The sequence below is a fragment of the Amblyraja radiata genome, chromosome 25 (genome assembly GCF_010909765.2).
Source record: "Amblyraja radiata isolate CabotCenter1 chromosome 25, sAmbRad1.1.pri, whole genome shotgun sequence".
Classification (NCBI taxonomy): Eukaryota; Metazoa; Chordata; class Chondrichthyes; order Rajiformes; family Rajidae; genus Amblyraja; species Amblyraja radiata.
Window position 1 is genome coordinate 4,872,901 of NC_045980.1, and position 18,641 is coordinate 4,891,541.

At 45.2% G+C, this 18,641-nt stretch overlaps 1 protein-coding gene and 1 long non-coding RNA gene across 3 annotated transcripts in view; one reads left to right on the top strand and one right to left on the bottom strand.

The window, feature by feature from the left end:
* nos1 (nitric oxide synthase 1) overlaps positions 1–18,641 on the bottom strand; it is a 127,444-nt gene that overhangs the window by 22,180 nt on the left and 86,623 nt on the right. For both annotated transcript variants that reach the window (XM_033043108.1, XM_033043109.1), the window contains exons 14-21: positions 12,044–12,148; positions 11,284–11,342; positions 10,730–10,846; positions 9,865–10,039; positions 7,929–8,067; positions 7,760–7,838; positions 2,377–2,570; positions 689–858 (exon numbers count right to left, since the gene is read on the bottom strand). In XM_033043108.1, coding sequence (XP_032898999.1) covers positions 689–858; positions 2,377–2,570; positions 7,760–7,838; positions 7,929–8,067; positions 9,865–10,039; positions 10,730–10,846; positions 11,284–11,342; positions 12,044–12,148 — 1,038 coding nt within the window. The remainder of the gene's footprint in view (positions 1–688; positions 859–2,376; positions 2,571–7,759; positions 7,839–7,928; positions 8,068–9,864; positions 10,040–10,729; positions 10,847–11,283; positions 11,343–12,043; positions 12,149–18,641) is intronic.
* On the top strand, positions 982–2,631 carry LOC116987238. The gene is made up of 2 exons (XR_004415672.1): positions 982–1,201; positions 2,402–2,631. It is a non-coding gene; the product is annotated as an uncharacterized LOC116987238 (long non-coding RNA).

Consider the following 18,641-nt stretch of genomic DNA (forward strand, 5'->3'; position numbering starts at 1 on the left):
AGGACGCCAGCTGTATCACTTCCTATCTGTAGGCAGATTCCTCCCCATCCTGGATCAGTCCAATCAGGGTTGTGTCGTGTTGAGAAGCTTGACAGAGGAGACTGTGGAGGTGCAATCGTTGGTGTAGAGAGAGTAGAGGAGAGGGGAGAGTACGCAGCCTTGCGGTGCTCCTACGCTGAGGGTCTGCGGGTCCGAGATGAGTGAGGAAATATCGAAGTCAAGTCAAATAAATGAGAATGTAGCCAGATCCTGCAACTCCAGCATTCTAGTCAGTACCTTTGGAGTTAATCCCCTTCGTCTATATTTCAACAGGTAATTATATTTGATTTGGTAAAGGGTGCGGTTGGCACAATATACACAGGCTGTCTTGCCTAAGGGAGTCTCTTGCCGCATGTTTTGTTGCCTAAGGAAGTTTCATAGTACAGTGAGGTTTCACTCCATGTTTTTACTGGGCTATCGATTAAGTTTAACAATACCTGTCAAGAGTATTTTGATATTTCTTCACACCTTGTTGGCCCTTACCCAAGCTGCATGCAAGACAGTAATAGTTCAAATTGCAGCTAATAAATTTAGACTTTGTTTTGGATGCTGGAATATTTTATGTGAAGGAGCACATATGGCATCTAGCAAACGGCTCACCCTTTCGTTTTTCAAAACCGAGTTTAACTTCCAAGTTGCAAGGATTTACCTTACTGAGAACTTCAAGTCTTTTCTTCTGCTGGTCATCTTTTGCCAGGAGAGCAAACTGCTGCAGGAGAAGTGGAATGGGAGGAGTTGTGATATCCAGATAGTACTTGAAGGCTTGAGAGATGGTGGAAGGTGGAATGCGGGTCTCATCACACCAGTTGCCAATGACACCTGTGTGAACGAAAGAGTTTGTTCCTTCTGTTTCACAAACTGCAAACATTAACTTACCATTCTCACTATAAATACCAGAAACTTAAGGGATGATTTACTTTTCTGGGCATTGCACTTACAGGGATTTTGGTCAGTATTCCTGGAAGGGCCGAGCCCATGGATTGAAGTAAAGCTGGGGGAGAGGAGAAGGAACACAGATACACAACAAGGGGATTGTGCACCTACTTGCAAACCTAACGCCTTCCAGCTGTTGCGGCAAAACAACTTCACAAAGACTTAATGTAGTGGTAGCCGAGGGAGTAAGCATGCAGCAAAATTCTGGGGTCTATTCTGGATCTCCGGGGTAAGTTAAGACCCTAATCAATAAAATGTTGACTCTCTCTGGCATGTACAGAGTGCTACTCAGACCTTGGAATAACCTGAGAGCTAAGATGAGTAAGGGTAGCATAGTGGTGTAAAGGGCAGCACAGTGGAACAACTGGTAGAGCTTCTGCCTCACAACGCTGGAGACCCAGGTTCAATCCTGACCTTGAGTACTGTCTGTTTGGAGTTTGCACATTCTCCCTCTGTCCATTGGGTTTCCTTAGGGTGCTTGGGTTCCTTCTCACATTCCAAAGTCCGGCGGGTTTGCAGGACAATTGGCTTCTGTAAATTGCCCCTAGTGCATAGGGTGTGGATGTGAATGTGAGATAACACTGAACTAATGTCATCAATGGACTTGGTGAGCTAAAGGGCCTGTTTCCATTAGCTTACCTAAACCTAAGTGTTGGAATGAAAGAGCAGGACTTCTGTTGGTCCAGTGCTCAACTTGGCACATCATGTGAGATCATGAAGTTTCACCCAGTGTTGCTGACTGATGCAGAGCTGCTCGTGCCTGCAGCGACTACTGGAGCTATCTCTTGTCACACTCTTCAAACTGAACCATTGATGGATCTCCTGTGTCCCTCCTCCTCTCCCTCTGACCACAAGGCCTCTCCAATGCTAGTAAAGTATAATCTAAATAGCAGAAGTTACTAAAATTATTGGACTGGCACATTAGTGCAGCTAATTAAGCTGCTGCCTTGAAGCTATTATGACAAGGCTCAACCCTGACCTCCCGTGCTTTCTACATAGAGTTTGCACATTCTTCCTGTATCCTTGAGGGATTCCCTTCGATGGTCTGGTTTCCTTCCATACTCCAAGTCATCTAAGTTTGCTAGGTTAATTTATCTAGTGTGTAGGTGAGTGGTGGAATTTGAGGGGAGTTGCTGGGAATGTGGAGAGATTAAAATGGGATTAACACAGGATTATTGCAAATGAGTGGTTGATAGTTGAATCATTCTCTGGATCAAAGGATTTGTATGACTCAAGTACTCTTGTACAGGCATGATGGGCATATGCACCTCTCATGTTCCCCAAAATAACTCTCAAACAGCCCAATTATCTTTACGAGATCCTATCATCTTGCCTGAAATCATCATAGTTTATGCCCAGGCCATCGGATATTTTTCTATGAAATCTCAGATGTGTGTCAATTACCTAAAGCTGTAGTTTTCTCTTCCAGAAACTCAACCTTTATGACCTTATTTGCTGGAGGTGGATCTTCTAATTGGTTGATCAAGGCATTGACCAAAATCTCATGGTTGCCAGGAAAGACACAAAGGTGGTCACCAGGCTGGTAGCTCAATCCGTCCAGATTGTCTGTGTGTATCCGCAGTAGTATTGTGGACCGGCTGCATGGAAAGACAGAACAATGCTTCAAACATCGGGATTAACCACAACACTCAGCCCACATTTCTGTTTGCTCGTTTCACCCTGTGTTTAAATAATTTTCCTGAGAATTCTGCATGTTGTGATAAGATTCTGCCCATGTATCCAAGTGAAGCAGCTTCATGTTTCAACATCAGATGATAATAATAATTCAGCTAATTGACCACAGAGGCAGCCTGATCCTGTCCCCATTTACATCAAAGGGCGGCATGATAGCTCCAGCCTCACAACGCCAGAGACCCGGGTTCGATCCTGGCTACGGGTGCTGTCTGTACGTAATTTGTCCGTTCACCCCGTGACTGCGTGGGTTTTCTCCGAGATCTACGGTTTCCTCCCACACTCCAAAGACGTACAGGTTTGACTATTAATTGGTATGGTGTAAATGTAAACATTGTCCCTGGTGTGTGTAGGATAGTGTTGATGTGCGGGGATCGCTGGTCAGTCCGGACTCGCTGGGCGTAGGGCCTGTTTCCGCGCTGTATCTCTAGTCTAAAAATTAATCAACTATACAAACTTCCAACAAATCTCATCTTTCATGGATCAGGAGATAAAATCCCAATAGACCCCTCTAAAGTTTTCTTACTCTATGGGCTACAAAGACCAGCACCAAGATGAGTGAATTCAGCACAGTATTAGGATCCGAGGATTGTAGGGGGCGCTGCTCTGGCAGCAGCCATGTCATGCAGCTCGTCAGTTTTTCAACCTTTTTTATTTTTTTAGTATGTTTTAAAGTCTGTATTTAATGTTTCTTTGTGTGTTTTATGTGGGGGGTGGTGTGGGGGGGTGAGGGGGAAACCGCTTTGGTCGCCTCCTCCACGGAGAGGTGAGTTTTTCCAGGTCGCCTCCCCCGTGGCCTAACATCAAGGATCGACGCGGCCTTTCCCGGAGACGCGCCCGGGGCTTCAGCGGCGGGCGCAGCGTGGACTCTCGGCGTGGAGCGGGTGAGCCCTCGCTGGGGCTCGCTGGAGGGGAGCGCTCCGTTTCGCTGACCCGGAGCAGCCGGCAACCTGAAGTCGCAGCCTGAAGCCGCGGTCTGCAGAGCTCCAGCTGGCGCGGCGTCTACAGCCCGGGATCTCACATTGGGGACCCGGGGGAAGAAGAAGCCATCACTGCCGGCCCGCGGCCGACTTCTACCGCGGGTCCAGCATGGACTTACCATCACCCCTGGAGGGGAGCTTCGACCGCCGGCCCTGCAGTCAACGGTGCTTCTGGCTGCGGCGGGGACTTTAAATCTTGACCGCCGGCCTGCGGCCTACAACAACTTAAAGCCGCGGTCTCCGGTGAGGAAGAGCCGATCCTGGACTGACTCTGGACTCTGGTCCTGACCACGGGGGGGAAATGGAGGAGGACTGGCCACATTTTGTGCCTTCCACCACAGTGATGAATGCTGTGGTGGATGTTTGTGTTACAGTTTTATTGTGGTTGTGTGTTCTTTATTATTGTATCGCTGCAGACAACCCAAATTTCCACCAGCCTGGCTGTGTGGCAATAAATTATATCTAATCTAATATCTAATCAAACCAGGGACTTCCCTGTCTATTTGATTCCATTCAACAGTAAGCAATGTATTTGTAGATTGAGGCAAGGAAACGGCTGGAACAGTGATCCAAGACGAGGGGTGTCATGATGAGCAGTAACAAGGCATAGCACCGCAATGAAACAACACAAAGCACCAGCTCACAATAATTTAAAGTTACATTCCTCCTCTTGATCAACTTGATCAGAAGCAGTCTGCACAGCAGAGGCTAAATCCTATGGTTTGCATATTGTTTAACAGTTTTATGCACACTTTTCACTGGACTTAAAATCCAACATCCTATGAATACATTCCACCTTTTCACCTTTTGACAGATGGCTCCCTCGTCTCCCCTCTCCCAGGGCGGAAAACCCGGGAGGGACAGGGGGGACACGTCCCCCCTCTGTTTTGAGAGGTGGGGGACATCCCCCCCCCCCCCCATGTTTATGTAATCCAGATTTAAAAACCCGGTGATATCTCCGTTTTCCGCGAGACCGTGGGGGTGGGACTGCTGATCGAGGACGTCGATTTGACGAGAGAGACGTCGGTCAGCAGGCAATGGGGGCGAGACATGATGATTCAGCGCGAACATTGGAGGAGGGAGGAGTGGGGGGGGGGGGGTTGGGACTGAGGATAGAGTGCGGTGATTGGAGGGGGGAGACGTGGCACAGACCTGCGCCGCATCCACAGCCAAGATCGAATGCGGCCGGGTCTCCGGCGCTGTCCCGTCCTCACCCGAGTACCCCCCACCCCCCACCCCACCCCCCCCACGGGTGGCCAGAGAGGTCGGGAGTCAGACGCGAGCTGTACCCCCAGGCCCACAGCCAGCGCAGAGAAGCAGCGCTAAACCCAGCTCAACTGTGCCTGTCCCGCCAGGTTAACCTGCCTGGGCTTGCGGGAAATATGGCCAGCGCGGAGAAGCAGCACTGGTGTCCCATCAGTCTGGGCTGTCTCCCCTGTCCCCCGGTCACCTCCATATTTTGATAGCGAGTTCCGTGCCTGCCCTCTCCCATCAGGCAAAAGGTATCGAAGTGTGAAAACACACACCACTAGATTCAGGGACAGTTTCTTCCCAGCTGTTATCAGGCAACTGAATCACCCTACCGCAACCAGAGAGCAGTGCTTAATGTAAACGTGACAATAAACTAAACTAAGCTAAACTGAACATTTCTCACGGATGAGAGCTCAGAATCAATCACAGATGTCAGTAAGTCAGAGGGACAGGCAGCATCTCTGAAGAAAAGGAATAGGTGACATTTGAGGTCGAGACCCTTCTTCAGACGTCTTGATCCGAAACGTCACCCATCCCTTCTCTCCAGAGATGCTGTCTGTCCCACTGAATTACTCCAGCATTTTGTGTCTACCTTCGATTTAAACCAGCATCTGCAATTCTTTCCACATAAAAGATTATGAAGCAGGTTGCAGCTCTACGCTCGTATACTTTACGCTGGATAAATGTTGTTCCACTGACATGTTAAAGCTTGCCCGCTTTAAACCCCCTAAGGCCGGCCATGCACGCACACACACAGACGCATACACACAAACACACACACTCAGTCACACAGACACAGAGACACAATCGCATACACTCATAAAAACACACACACACACATTCAATCTTTCAAAGTGCCGCTCATTTTATTAGATGTGTGACACTTTCATATAGTTTTTCAAAATTTTAGTATATCAAGCATTTAATGTTTTTTGTTGGTTAAAGACGAGCATACTACACGAAATATAAACATACATAAATTTTTACTTTTCTAGAGTAGGGGCCCCGCCATCAATTTTCTAATTGGGCCCCGCAATTCCTAGCACCGGCCCTGGGTACAGGAGCCTGAAGACTACAATGACCAGGTTCAGGAATAGCTACTTCCCCACAGCCATCAGGCTATTAAACTTGGCTCAGACAAAACTCTGAACATTAATAGCCCCTCGCCGTCCCACGCAATTATTTCAGCTAATCACACAATCAGCACATTTCTGCACCGGTTCTCATTGTCTAGAACAGATTTGTTCTACTTGGTATCGAGCCTCTTCCCTTTTCAGTCACAACACCCTTTGCTATTTTGCAAAACCACCTGTTATTCATTAGCTAGCAATTCTCCCCATCATGTGCAAATTAACACTTAAACACCCCTGGCCCTCTACAGACATACAAGATAAACCTTGGTTAGGTTCTCAAAGACTCCCCACTAACTGTCTTATCCTACAGTCCCCACCGACAATCTTCCCCAACAAAATCTTCGCTCTTTGTTTCCCCTTAATTCATGAGGCTTTTAGTTTAGTTTAGTTTAATTTAAAGATACAGCGGGGAAACAAGTCCTTTGGCCCACCGAGTCCACCCCAACCAGCGATCTCCGCGCATTAACACTATCCTACACACACTAGGGACAATTTACATTTATACCAAGCCAATTAACCTATAAACCTGTACTCTTTGGAGTGTGGGAGGAAACTGAAGATCTCGGAGAAAACCCACACGGTCACGGGGAGAACATACTGAGTCGGTACAAACAGCACCCGTAGTTGGGATCGAACTCGGGTCTCAGGCGCTGCAAGCGCTGTAAGGCAGCAACTCTACCGCTGCGCCATCGTGACCGCCCGGCATATTTCTGAGATAAATATCCATGGGCTCCAGTGAATATCCACTGCTTGGTCCAAGTGTTAATTCTCTGGATAAGTAGTCGCTGTGGACAAATATGGAGAATCACAGAGCCAGCTCTTCCCTCTGCTATTAGAGTCATACATCGATAGTTGTAGAGGTCAGAAACGGCTCCTTCGCTCCATCGCGTCAATCCTGACCATTTTGCCCATCTACGCCAATCTAATCTGCCCTAATTAGGACTGTGGCCTGCTAAGATTTGCCTATTTAATTGTTGGTCTAAATGAGCAGTGGAACTCTACACTACATTTTTTGCATTAACCAACAAGCCCAGTCAGCTTTGGAGGGAAATGATGGTGACTTTATCTTTGATATCTGGTGCCTCTGTGTTAGTCCTGGATCACTCCAAGCAATCTCATCTCTTGGAGATATGGCTTCATGTTCCACTCCTCGGTCTCAAACACGTGATCTACAGTGGCATTGCAAGGCAATATTGATGAAGTTGTGCTATTGCAGGGGTATGGTGTGGAGAAGTCCAAACTTCTCTTTCAGTTGGCTGGGAATTATGCCATGTCAATATTTTGATAGTAAGGAGAGTTCTCAGCAGTACCCTAGCTATGCATCAACCAACATCACTGCATCACACTACACACTTATTAACTGTTAAAACGTGAATGCAGAACATAAATGTAAATACATATGAAAATAGCGAAAACATTGAAGAAGGGTTTCGACATGAAACGTCACCCATTCCTTCTCTCCAGTGATGCTGCCTGTCTCATTGAGTTATTCCAGCATTTTGTATCTATCTCTGACAACGTTTGAAAAGTAGTTCCCTGTCTGCAAATTTATTAAAGGAATTCTCGAGGTCTTAAAAGGTTTGCATATATACAACCTTGTTTTTCAGTTTATAAACATGATATAATAACTCACTCTCAGTAGGAGTAGCAAGGCAACAAACACTTAATATTTTAACATGAAGGACATGATTACATTCAAAGGTTTATTCCAAAAAAGCTAAAATGCAGTACCTGGATTTTGGATTTTGTAAGTTGTGTCGGGATAATAGTCTTGCAGCAGAAATTTTCTTTTTATGAATGCTATTGAGAGCTTTGCCAGAAGGAAACATTCAAAGTGTTATTTATAACAATCAAAAGATGATAATTAAAATTGTGCAAGTTATTTTTCAGTAACACATACCTTGTGTGAGGTCAGGTGCTGTGGTTTGATAGGACAGGCGGAATTTTGCCCTCTTCCAGCTGCGATCATTACTTATTAAGGATTTGTTGGCATTTTCAATATTTACGTCATCCCCCACGCAGAATACATCACAGGCAGTCTAAAAGCAGCATAGAGTCACAGAAGCATGGAGTCATGGAGTCACAGAGTCATAGAGTCATAGAGCTGTACAGCATGGAATCAGCCACCTTGAACATGCGGACCAAATTGGCGTATTGGACTAGTCTCATTTCGGTCTATTTGTCCCAATCCCTTGCAAACCTCTCCTATCTAAATATATATCCGTCCATATGTAATTTAAAATTATAATTTATTCTGCTTCTTTAGCTTCCTCTGGCGGCTCATTTTAGATACAAACTGCCCTCTGGATGAAAAGTTTCCCTATGCCCTCTAGTTCTGGAATTGGGAAATAGACTATGAGCGTACACTTTATCCATGCTCCTCGTGATCTTGTACAGATTAATAAGGTCATCGCTCAGCCTCCCATGCTCAAAGCAAAAGAGGTTGCAGCCTATCCAACCTCTCCTTACTCTTTCCCTCTTACTCTTACTCCAAACTGCAAGTTCAGGTGACAACCTGGTGAATCGCTGTTGCACGCTTCCTAACTTTATGCTTGTGTTATATTGGTGTATACACATTTACATGGCAATTAGTTGGTTCACTGTAACTCAAGGGACTGGTGTTTGTGGAAGGACATGGTTGCATTTTGCTTTCTAATTCTCTTCACCTTCTTCCTTTAAGATCTCATCAAACCTGTAACATAGCTCTTGGTCTAAACTTCTGTTTTGCCACCATTCCTCAAATTTCTGGCTGGCATTTTTATTCTGAATCAGTCTGAGGCGCTTTACAGTATTAACGACACTGTATAAATTGTTCTTTCATCTGTGAAGCAACATCCCACACTGTGGCCTGGTCTCCGCAATTGATTGCAAACTTACATTCTGCATTTCTCTTCATGCATGGTGCCTGCCTCAATCAGTGTCCCGCTGTTTAGTGTTCAACAGCACAAAATAAACATCACTTTTCATTATTCTTATTACATTTATATGCTCTGCCACTAATTTGCTACATTCTATTAACACTCTGCTGTTACTTTCTAATGTACTTCTAATCCTTTTGCATATGCCAGTGATCTGTTGACGGGAACATTAAAATTCTTCATACGTAAACATAAAAAATGCAGCACAGGAATAGACCCTTAAGCCCACACAGTCCTGCCAAACATGATGCCAAGTTACATTTACCTCACACATTTCCTTTAATCTTTGCCCCTCTAATGCTATGGTCTCGAGACGGGCATTTTCACTCTTTGAAAAAAATGTCTGACTGTCTACCCTATCTATGCTTCTCATAATTGTCAGGACTCCCCACAGCCTCCGACATTCTAGAGAAAACAATCCAAGTTTGTCCAACTTCTACTTACAGCTAATACTTCTAATACCTTCTCCGCACAGATAATACACTCTCTGGTTTCTTCTCACACTCCAAAGATGTACAGGTATGTAGATTAATTGCCTTTGGTTAAAAATTATCCTGTGTGTGGGATAGTGTCAGTGTACGGGGTGATCGCTGGTTGGCGGACAGAAGGGCCTGTTTCCATGTTGGATCTCTAAAGTCTAAATGTTTCAATTTAGTGTGTCAGGCATTATCTCTGAAGAACATGAATGGGTGATGTTTCGGGTGAGGACCTTTCATCAGACCTTCCACTGTCAATTTAGCTTGATCAATCTTCCCTGTACATTTTGTACATTTTCATTTACATTGAAATTTGAAATTGTGCAATTTCTTTAATATTTAATATTTAACTATTTGTTTAATTCAAAATTAGGTTTTAGTGAGTAAGATGAGACAGATTTAGTTTTTAAATGTTAGTAGTTATGTAGGAAAATATAATAACCTTAAAAACTCTCTTAGCCCATGTTCGAAATGATTCCTCCTGTCCACAGAGTTCATCGCCCTCACCCATTCTCATAATTCGTTCTCCACCAAACTCTTCCAGTAGGGTGTCAACAGCGCGAGCAAAAGCACAGAAATGTGGATAAACTCGAGAACCAAGACCAAAGACAGAAAATCTGCAAAACAATACAATCACACTGAGAATTTAATATAAGCACGTCATTATTTATGTTCTTTTGCACATTTTAATTACAAAAGGCAGCAAACAAGAACCTGTGTAAATAGTTAGTCAGCTTTTGTTGGGGTAGTTCGGTTGGCATGTTACAAAAACACTGTGGGTTTGCTTTCCAATGCTCCTTTTCCATTGCACAGATTGAAGTGTGTTCCAGTCAATTTTTGTGCATTTTATTTTAATGTAGTGTAGTTTAGAGATACTGTGCGGAAACAGGCCCTTCAGCCCACCGCCTCCGCACTGACCAGCGATCCCCACACAAACACTATCCTACACATACTCGGGACAATTTTACATTTATACCAAGCCAATTATCCCTACAAACCTGGACGTCTTTGGAGTGTGGCGGAAAACTGAAGATCTTGGAGAAAACCCACGCAGTCACGGGGAGAACGTACAAACTCTGTACAGACTGCACCCGTAATCAGGATTGAACCCGGGTCTCCGGCGCTGTAAGCGCTGTCAGGAAGCAACTCTACCTTGTTAACACCCATTGGTATACTTTTCAGGTAGATCATCTCTCTCCTGAAGTTCAACCATCTCAACCTCCCCACATGTCAACCACTTCACCCTAGGTAACAACCTGAAGTATTTTAAAATGTTGTTTCAGAAATATTGGTTTGGAAGTAATTACCTCACATTGGCTAAGGGACCTGTACTCCCAAAGCTGTCTCTATGTTCTGGTTCAGCACTTGAAGATTTCCGGGCATCTGAGATTGAGGATACACTGTTGAAGCGAATTTTATAACCCCTGAAGAGAGTATAGATACATTTATTTTAGTTTAGTTTAGAGATACAGCGTGGAAACAGGCCCATCAGCCCACTGAGTCTGCACCGCCAGCAATCCCCGCATATCAACACCACCCTACGCACACTAGGGACAATTTACAATTTATACCAAGCCAATTAACCTACAAACCTGTACGTCTTTGGAGTGTGGGAGGAAACCGAAGATCTCGGAAAAACCCACAAGGTCGTAGGGAAACAGCACCCGTAGTAGGGATCGAACCTGGGTCTCTGGCGCTGCATGCGCTGTACGGCAGCAACTCTACCGCTGCGCCACCCTGCCATAAAAACTGATTCACTAGTATCATAGCGATAATATCTTCAGTTCACAGATAATCATTTGCCTTGGGTCTGACGATTTTAAAAGAGAATTAGCGATAATAATGTTTCAATCCCACTCACGGTCCTTTTGCTGATTTTGAATGCGGGTGCTTTATTTCCATCAGGGCAGAAGAAAATTTCTAGAAGAACGAGATGGAAAAGTCATGTTAATATCATGACTAACCATTTGGCAAACTTGCATTTGTTTTCAGGTACAATGATGTTAATTGTTCTATTTTGTTGTTTGCATCATTATGAAGTGAACAGTTCACATTCTTCAGATTTAAAAAACACAATAGAAATCTTTTCATGAAGCCAAAACTGGTTTAATTACAATCTTGAGGGGAATAGATATCGTGAGTTCACAAACAGGTGCTGGATTTAATACAGAGCTGAGGGACAACCTTTTCACTGAGAGGGCGGTGGGTATATAGAGCAAGCTGTTGAGGCAGGAAACATGTTCCCGATGTTGGGGGAGTCCAGAACTAGGGGCCCCAGTTTAAGAATAAGGAGTAAGCCATTTAGAACGGAGACGAGGAAACACTTTTTTATCACAGAGAGTAGTGAGTCTGTGGAATTCTCTGCCTCAGAGGGCAGTGGAGGCAGGTTCTCTGGATGCTTTCAAGAGAGAGCTAGATAGGGCTCTTAAAAATAGCGGAGTCAGAGAATATGGGGAGAAGGCAGGAACGGGGTACTGATTGGGGATGATCAGCCATGATCACATTGAATGGCTCGAAGGGCCGAATGGCCTACTCCTGCACATATTGTCTATTATCTATTGTCTATTGTTTACGTTTCACTTGGAAATGAATGCCAGAGTTTCATTCAATAAGTTTCATACTTCTCCATTCTCAGGTGGATCCCCATTGCCAAAAGTGCTTGTAATCACCAGCACCAAAGCTTCATGTTCTAGATGCACAATATCATACTCATCCATGGATATCACCTGCAAAAGAAACAAATATGGGCAATCACAAAGCTTCAGCTCCATACTTTTTGCTATTGATTCTTTTTAATGCAATGGTAGAAATATAAAACTGTACATTATTTATAAAAAGCAACATCTGTTAACCATCAGTAAATTAGTTTAATTAACTAATGAGGTCAAGGTTTCAAGGTCAGTTTATTGTCACATGTACCAATTAAGGTACAGTGAAATTTGAATTACCGTACAGCCATACTAATAAAAAGCAACAAGACACACAACTACGTAAAAATTAAAATAAACATCCACCATAGTGGATTCCCCATGTTCCTCACTGTGATGGAAGGCAATAAAGTCTAAACTTCTTCCTTTTTTAGTAATAAAGGAAATAGGTAATTTCATAGACCATAAAAAAGTACAGACACAAAATGTTGGAGTAAAGGGTCTGTCCCACTGTACGAGGTAATTCAAGAGTTCTCCCAAGTTTTCCCCTGATTCGAACTCGGAGAATGTCCGTAGCGGGTCCGTAGGAGTAGCGGCTCGTACGAGTAAAAAGTAACCATTTTTACCTGTAGACATTTTTCACAGTGTTGAAAAAACGTCATGAGTTTACCGGATTTCCCGAGTACCTACTGTTACTCGTACGAGTCGCTACGGGGCATCCACGAACTCCTACTGACCCGCAACAGACATTCTCCGAGTTCGAATCAGGGGAAAATTCGGGAGAACTCTTGAATTACCTCGTACGGTGGGACAGGCCTTTAACTCAGCAGGTCAGGCAGCATCTCTGGAGAAAAATAATAGGTGACATTTCGGGTTGAGAACCTTTATCACACTGAAGAAGGGTCTTGACTCGAAGCGTCACCTACTCCTTTTCTTCAGAGTTGCTGCCTGACCCGCTGAGTTACTCCAGTATTTGGTGTCAATCTTTGGTGTAAACCAGCATCTGTAGCTTCTTCCTACACATAGAATAGTACAGCACAGGAACAGGCTCTTTGTCACATAATGTCTGTGCCTACATATAATCCATATCCCTCCATTTCCTACATATTCATGGATATCTATCCAAAAGTCTCTTAAATGCTACTATCGTCTCTGCCTCCATCACCACACACAGCAGGGTGTTCTAAGCATCCACCACTCTCTGTGTCAAAAACTCACCCAAACCATTTCCTTTAAACTTTGTTCCTCTGACCTTAATTTTACTTCGGAGTCACGTGAGTGACTACGTGAAGAACCCGCTCAGTGCGCAGGCGCGGCATTACGCCAGCAGTGCAACAGCGGCTGCCACGGGAGCTAGGCTGTCCCGTTACAGGATGAACCGGACCGTCAGGTGAGTACCCTGAGGTCGGGTTTTCTTTACAGGTGAGCCTTTTTCTGCTTGTGTTTTACAGGCAGAGAAAAAGGCTCTGGATAAAACTGTCCCCCGTTTTCCCGTTGTGGAGGGGGTCAGCAACGGGCGGTAGGAGCGACCCGGTGTTCCGTAATTCCCCGACACTGTACCGAGGCCAGCCCGCTAGTACCTGAAGCAGCGGGCTGGACGCATAGCCACTCGAGAGGCATCCGGCAGGTGTTTCCCGATGTCGGACGGGACGTCTCTCCACCCGCACGGGGGGAGAGAGAGCCGCCTGAGCCGCTGGAGCGGCTCACGGAGCAGATGCCTGCGAGACGCGCTGCTTGAGGGGCGCTCTCGCTACACAAGGCACAAAAGCTCCAGAAGAACCTGTCCCCCGCTCGACTCCAGCGGAGGAGCGTTCCATTGCAAGGGGGGCAGCAACAGGCGGTAGGAACAATAACCGGGCGCCCCGCTATCCCCATCACCGCGCCGAGCCCAGTCCCGCTAGTGCCTGAACTGCGGGCTGGATGTCTAGCCATCCGAACAGGCATCCGGCCGGTGGCGTCCGATTCGTCGGACGGGGACATGTCTCCACCTAAATGGAGGAGAGACAGCCGCCTGAGCTGCATCCAACAGCAATTGGAGCAGCTCCAGCGAGATGCGCAGAAAGAGCGCTCTCGCGGAGGGAGGTCAGGCACCCCCTCCACAGTGCCTCATGCACTGCCCTTTGCTCCCTCATTACTGGAGGCTAGCATTGGTGACCAGGGCTGGGCTGGTCTGGAACAGGGGCAGGCGGACGAATTCGGGAGTATGCCAGGGGTGCAGGAACATGAAGAGCTGCTGGGTGTGATGGACCGCTTGTAGCAACCCCACGGGCTGGAGCACCGCTGGAACCAAGAATGGCGGCCAGCATCAACCATTACTGGAAAAGGTGCTCGCTGAGGTGCTGAAACAACACAGCACCAGAAAACGGTGAGGCCCTCAAAGTAAAAAGTGTCAACAGCCAAATCTGGGGACATGTGGGTCACACATCCAGACCCAAGAACTCAAGCTACAGCGGATCCTAAGGCTCCTGACGTCAGCCATCACAGCCTTTGCTCGTTCCGTGGAGACCACGGAGATGGATACCTGCCAGCAGGATGTGCTGGCATTAATGTGTACCACACAATTTGAGATCAACAATCTACGGAGGGAAACATAAGACCTGCCCTCAATCCCAAATTTGCTGGCTTGGGTAAAGCCCCAGCTGCGGAGACGGACGCGCTGCTATTTGGGAAAGATTTCAATAAAAACTGAAGGAGATGCAGGAAGCATCAAAAACCTTCGGCCTAATGAGGGCAGGCCCCGGGACGAGCAAACCAAGACCTCCGATACCCAAGTGGCAGCACCCCACGGCATCCACCAGTCGACGTCCGCAATATGGGACTGGTGAACGCTTGGGGTCCGCACATTATCCCCAAAGATCTTTCAGATCAGGGCCCGCAGCGGACCCTCTGGAAAATGCGCCTCCCCCCAACATCGCCAGCACGTCAGAACAAAATCTTCAGGAAAATGAAGAAACAGAATCGCCAATAACCATGGAGGTAGGTGGGTCTGGTCGCTACCAGCATATAGAGAATAAGGGTGCTTTATTAACAAGGGGGAGATTACACTTGTTTAAAGAAGCATGGGGTATGGTCACGAGTGACAAGTATATACTCAACAACATTACAGGATATAAAATACAATTCATGTCAGAAAAAACGCCGCCAGTTCAACAATGGCCCCAAAGGGTATTTCTCCCTCCGTCAAAGAGAAACGTGAGGGACAAGCTGAACTGGTGAGACTTATCACAAAGGGGGTCATCGAAAAGACCAAACATGAACCTTTGGAAATTGTATCGAATATATTCACTAAAACCAAAAAAGATGGTGTCTGTCGCATCATCATTGACTTAACATCACTAAACAAATTTGTTAAGTATATACATTTCAAAATGGAGACATATGTTACTGCCAAACAACTGAATTCCAAAGGACACTTCATGGCAAGCATTTATCTTAAAGATGCTTACTATCTAGTACCCATATACAAGGATCATCGCAGATACCTAAAATTTATCTGGATGGTACAAAGCATTGCCCTATGGGTGAACTTCAGCCCAAGATTATTCACCAAAATATTGAACCCAGCCATGGCAATACTAAGAAAACAAAAACATATTGTCATGGCATATCTGGAGGATATTCTCATAGTAGGTAAAACGATGGAATTGGCTGTGGCAGCAGTATCAGCTACAAAACAGCTCCTCGAAACTCTGGGGTTCGTCCTACATCCAGATAAATCTAAGTTGAAGCCATCCACTATCATGGACTACCTGGGCTTCACAATTAACTCAGTCCATATGACTGTTACCTTGCCAAAGGCAAAAATGGTTGAATTAGCACAATCATGTAACAAATTAATGGTCAACGAGCGACCAACTATTCGACAAGTAGCAAGAGTAATTGGGGAAATGGTAGCAGCATTTCCGGCTACACAATTCGGACCTTTGCACTATCAAAAAATTTACAGAGAGCAAAGGTACGGGCAATAAAACGACATACAGGTCACTATGATCGTGTCATGAACTTACCCACTGAAGCAATATCAGAGCTACAGTGGTGGGCAGAAAACGTTTGGCATAGTTTCAGCCCTATCTTTATCACTAACCCTACTTTAGTTATTCAAACAGATGCCAGTGCTCAAGGCTGGGGAGCGACTAACTCCATATCCAGCACAAGTGGTAGATGGACTAAACTAGAGTCATCATTACTACTTACACTGGGCATTAACTATCTAGAGATGTTGGGCGCCTTTTATGGTTTAAAAGCATATGTATCTAATATGCAGCACTTGCATGTTCGGTTACAAATTGATAAATACTACGGTGATGGCTTATATTAACCATATGGGTGGCATAAAATCATTATCATGCGACAAATTGGTCAACATGATTTGGCAATGGTATGTCGAAAGACATTTTTGGCTATCAGCTACTTACCTACCAGGTAAGCTAAACACCCATGCCATGAGAAAATTAAACGTCTGGGTTGCAAGTTTGAACAGACCTTACCTGGAACTGGGATTGTCCAAACAAACCATCACCACCATGTCGGCATCCCTTCGAACATCCACCAAGAGGCAGTACTTAACCAGCATCAAAAAAGGGAGAAGTACTGCCAGGAAACATGGACAACATACGCAACAGCTACAGCCACCAACATACTGGAGTTCCTGGCCATCTACACCACGATGTAGGGATCAGCTACAGTGCCATCAACACAGCAGCAGTGCTCTTTCTGCTTATCTCAAACCAGCGGCAGGACAACAGGCGATGGGATCCCATCCACTGGTGGTAAAACTGATGAAGGGCATTTACAATATCAAGCCCTAAGCCCAGGTATACCCATATTTGGGATATCAGTGTGGTCCTGACATATCTCAGGGAATGGCCACCAGCCAGATCCCCCGGCCTCGAGCAAGCTACACTAAAGACGCTTAGGTTGATGGCACTTGTATCCGCTCAGAGGGTCCAGTCACTACACCTATTGCGACTGGACAACATGATCACAGCTCCAGACCAGATCTGTCGTTATCCAGCGACTGGTCAAACAGAGCAGACCAGGAACACCTAATCCAGTCGTGGCTTACCCACCAGAACCACGGTTATGTGCCATGACCTACCTACTATCCTACATAGACACAACCAGAATATTCGAGGGAGATGAAAAGCCTTGTGGGTCAGCCACAAAAACCTTATGGTGGGGTACGAGCCAAACCATTGCGAGATGGCTCAAGCAGGTGCTAGAAACTGCTGGGATAAACACTAACATGTACAAATTTTATTCCACCAGGGCAGCATCCATGTCGACGGCTAAAGAATGGACATGCCTATACACCACATCCTGGCTACAGCAGGATGGTGGGAAGGGAAAAGACCGTTCAGAAATTTTATAATAAGCCGTTGGCAAAACCTGGTTTATTTGCAGTAAAGATTTACGAACTGCAAATATTTAATTTAAGCCCAGGGGAGCAACTTAATTCTTTGTTGTTATTGTTTAAAAAATACCATTGTGTTTTTCTACAAATAGACTCATTGGTTCATTACGATAACACTTCCTCCCTCAAGAACTTCGGCAGTGAGTGAAATGAAACTGTTACACGGTTTGAAATCACAGAGCTTTGAAATCTTCACGTAGTCACTCACGTGACTCCGAAGTAAAATAGTAAGATTAAACGAGAACTTACCAGTTTGAAGTTTGATCTGTATTTTATGAGGAGTTACGATGAGGGATTACGTGCCCTCCGCTCCCACCCTCATTATATGGATCAAACTAATAAATTGATGTCTCCTTATCTTTACTATGTTTACTTCAAAATAACTGTGTCTATCTGTGATTCCACACCGCTGCTTGGAAGTATGCCGCGCCTGCGCACTGAGCGGGTTCTTCACGTAATCCCTCATCGTAACTCCTCATAAAATACAGATCAAACTTCAAACTGGTAAGTTCTCGTTTAATCTTACTATTCTAGGTCCTCTAACATTTAATATTTTTATCCTGGGGAAAAGTTCTGACTGTCTACACTATCTATGCCTCTCATGATTTTAGACTTTATTCAGTAGTCTATTCTTGTCCTCCTTTTTGATGATGTGTTAAAAATCTTGATAAATTACATTTATTGAATAACCATCTGTGTTATCGCTTAAAAACTTAGTGAGGATATTAAAACAAGATTTTCCCTTTGAAATCCACGATGACTGTTCATCAGCGTGGCACAGTGGTGCAGCAAGTACAGCTGTTGCCTCACAGCTACCTCAGAGAACCAGGTTTGATCCCGAAGAAGAGTCATGACCCGAAACATCACCTAGTCCTTTTCTCCAGATGCTGTCTGGCTCACTGAGTTACTCCAGCTTTTTTGTGTCTATCGTCTAGTCAAAGTATGACCACATCTGGGGCTCCTCTGAAGTAAGTGCTAAAGAGCCCCACAAATACATTGTGCTAGCCTTTAACTTGTAATTTGAGGCAATAGGCAGCTGTACTGGAGTCATTTTTCAACATTACCAATGCCACCAGAGGAAACATTGGTACACAGAATTCTGAGCATATACCTGTATTTATATGGCCATCTGTTTCCCCTGGCTATGTAGAGCTGATA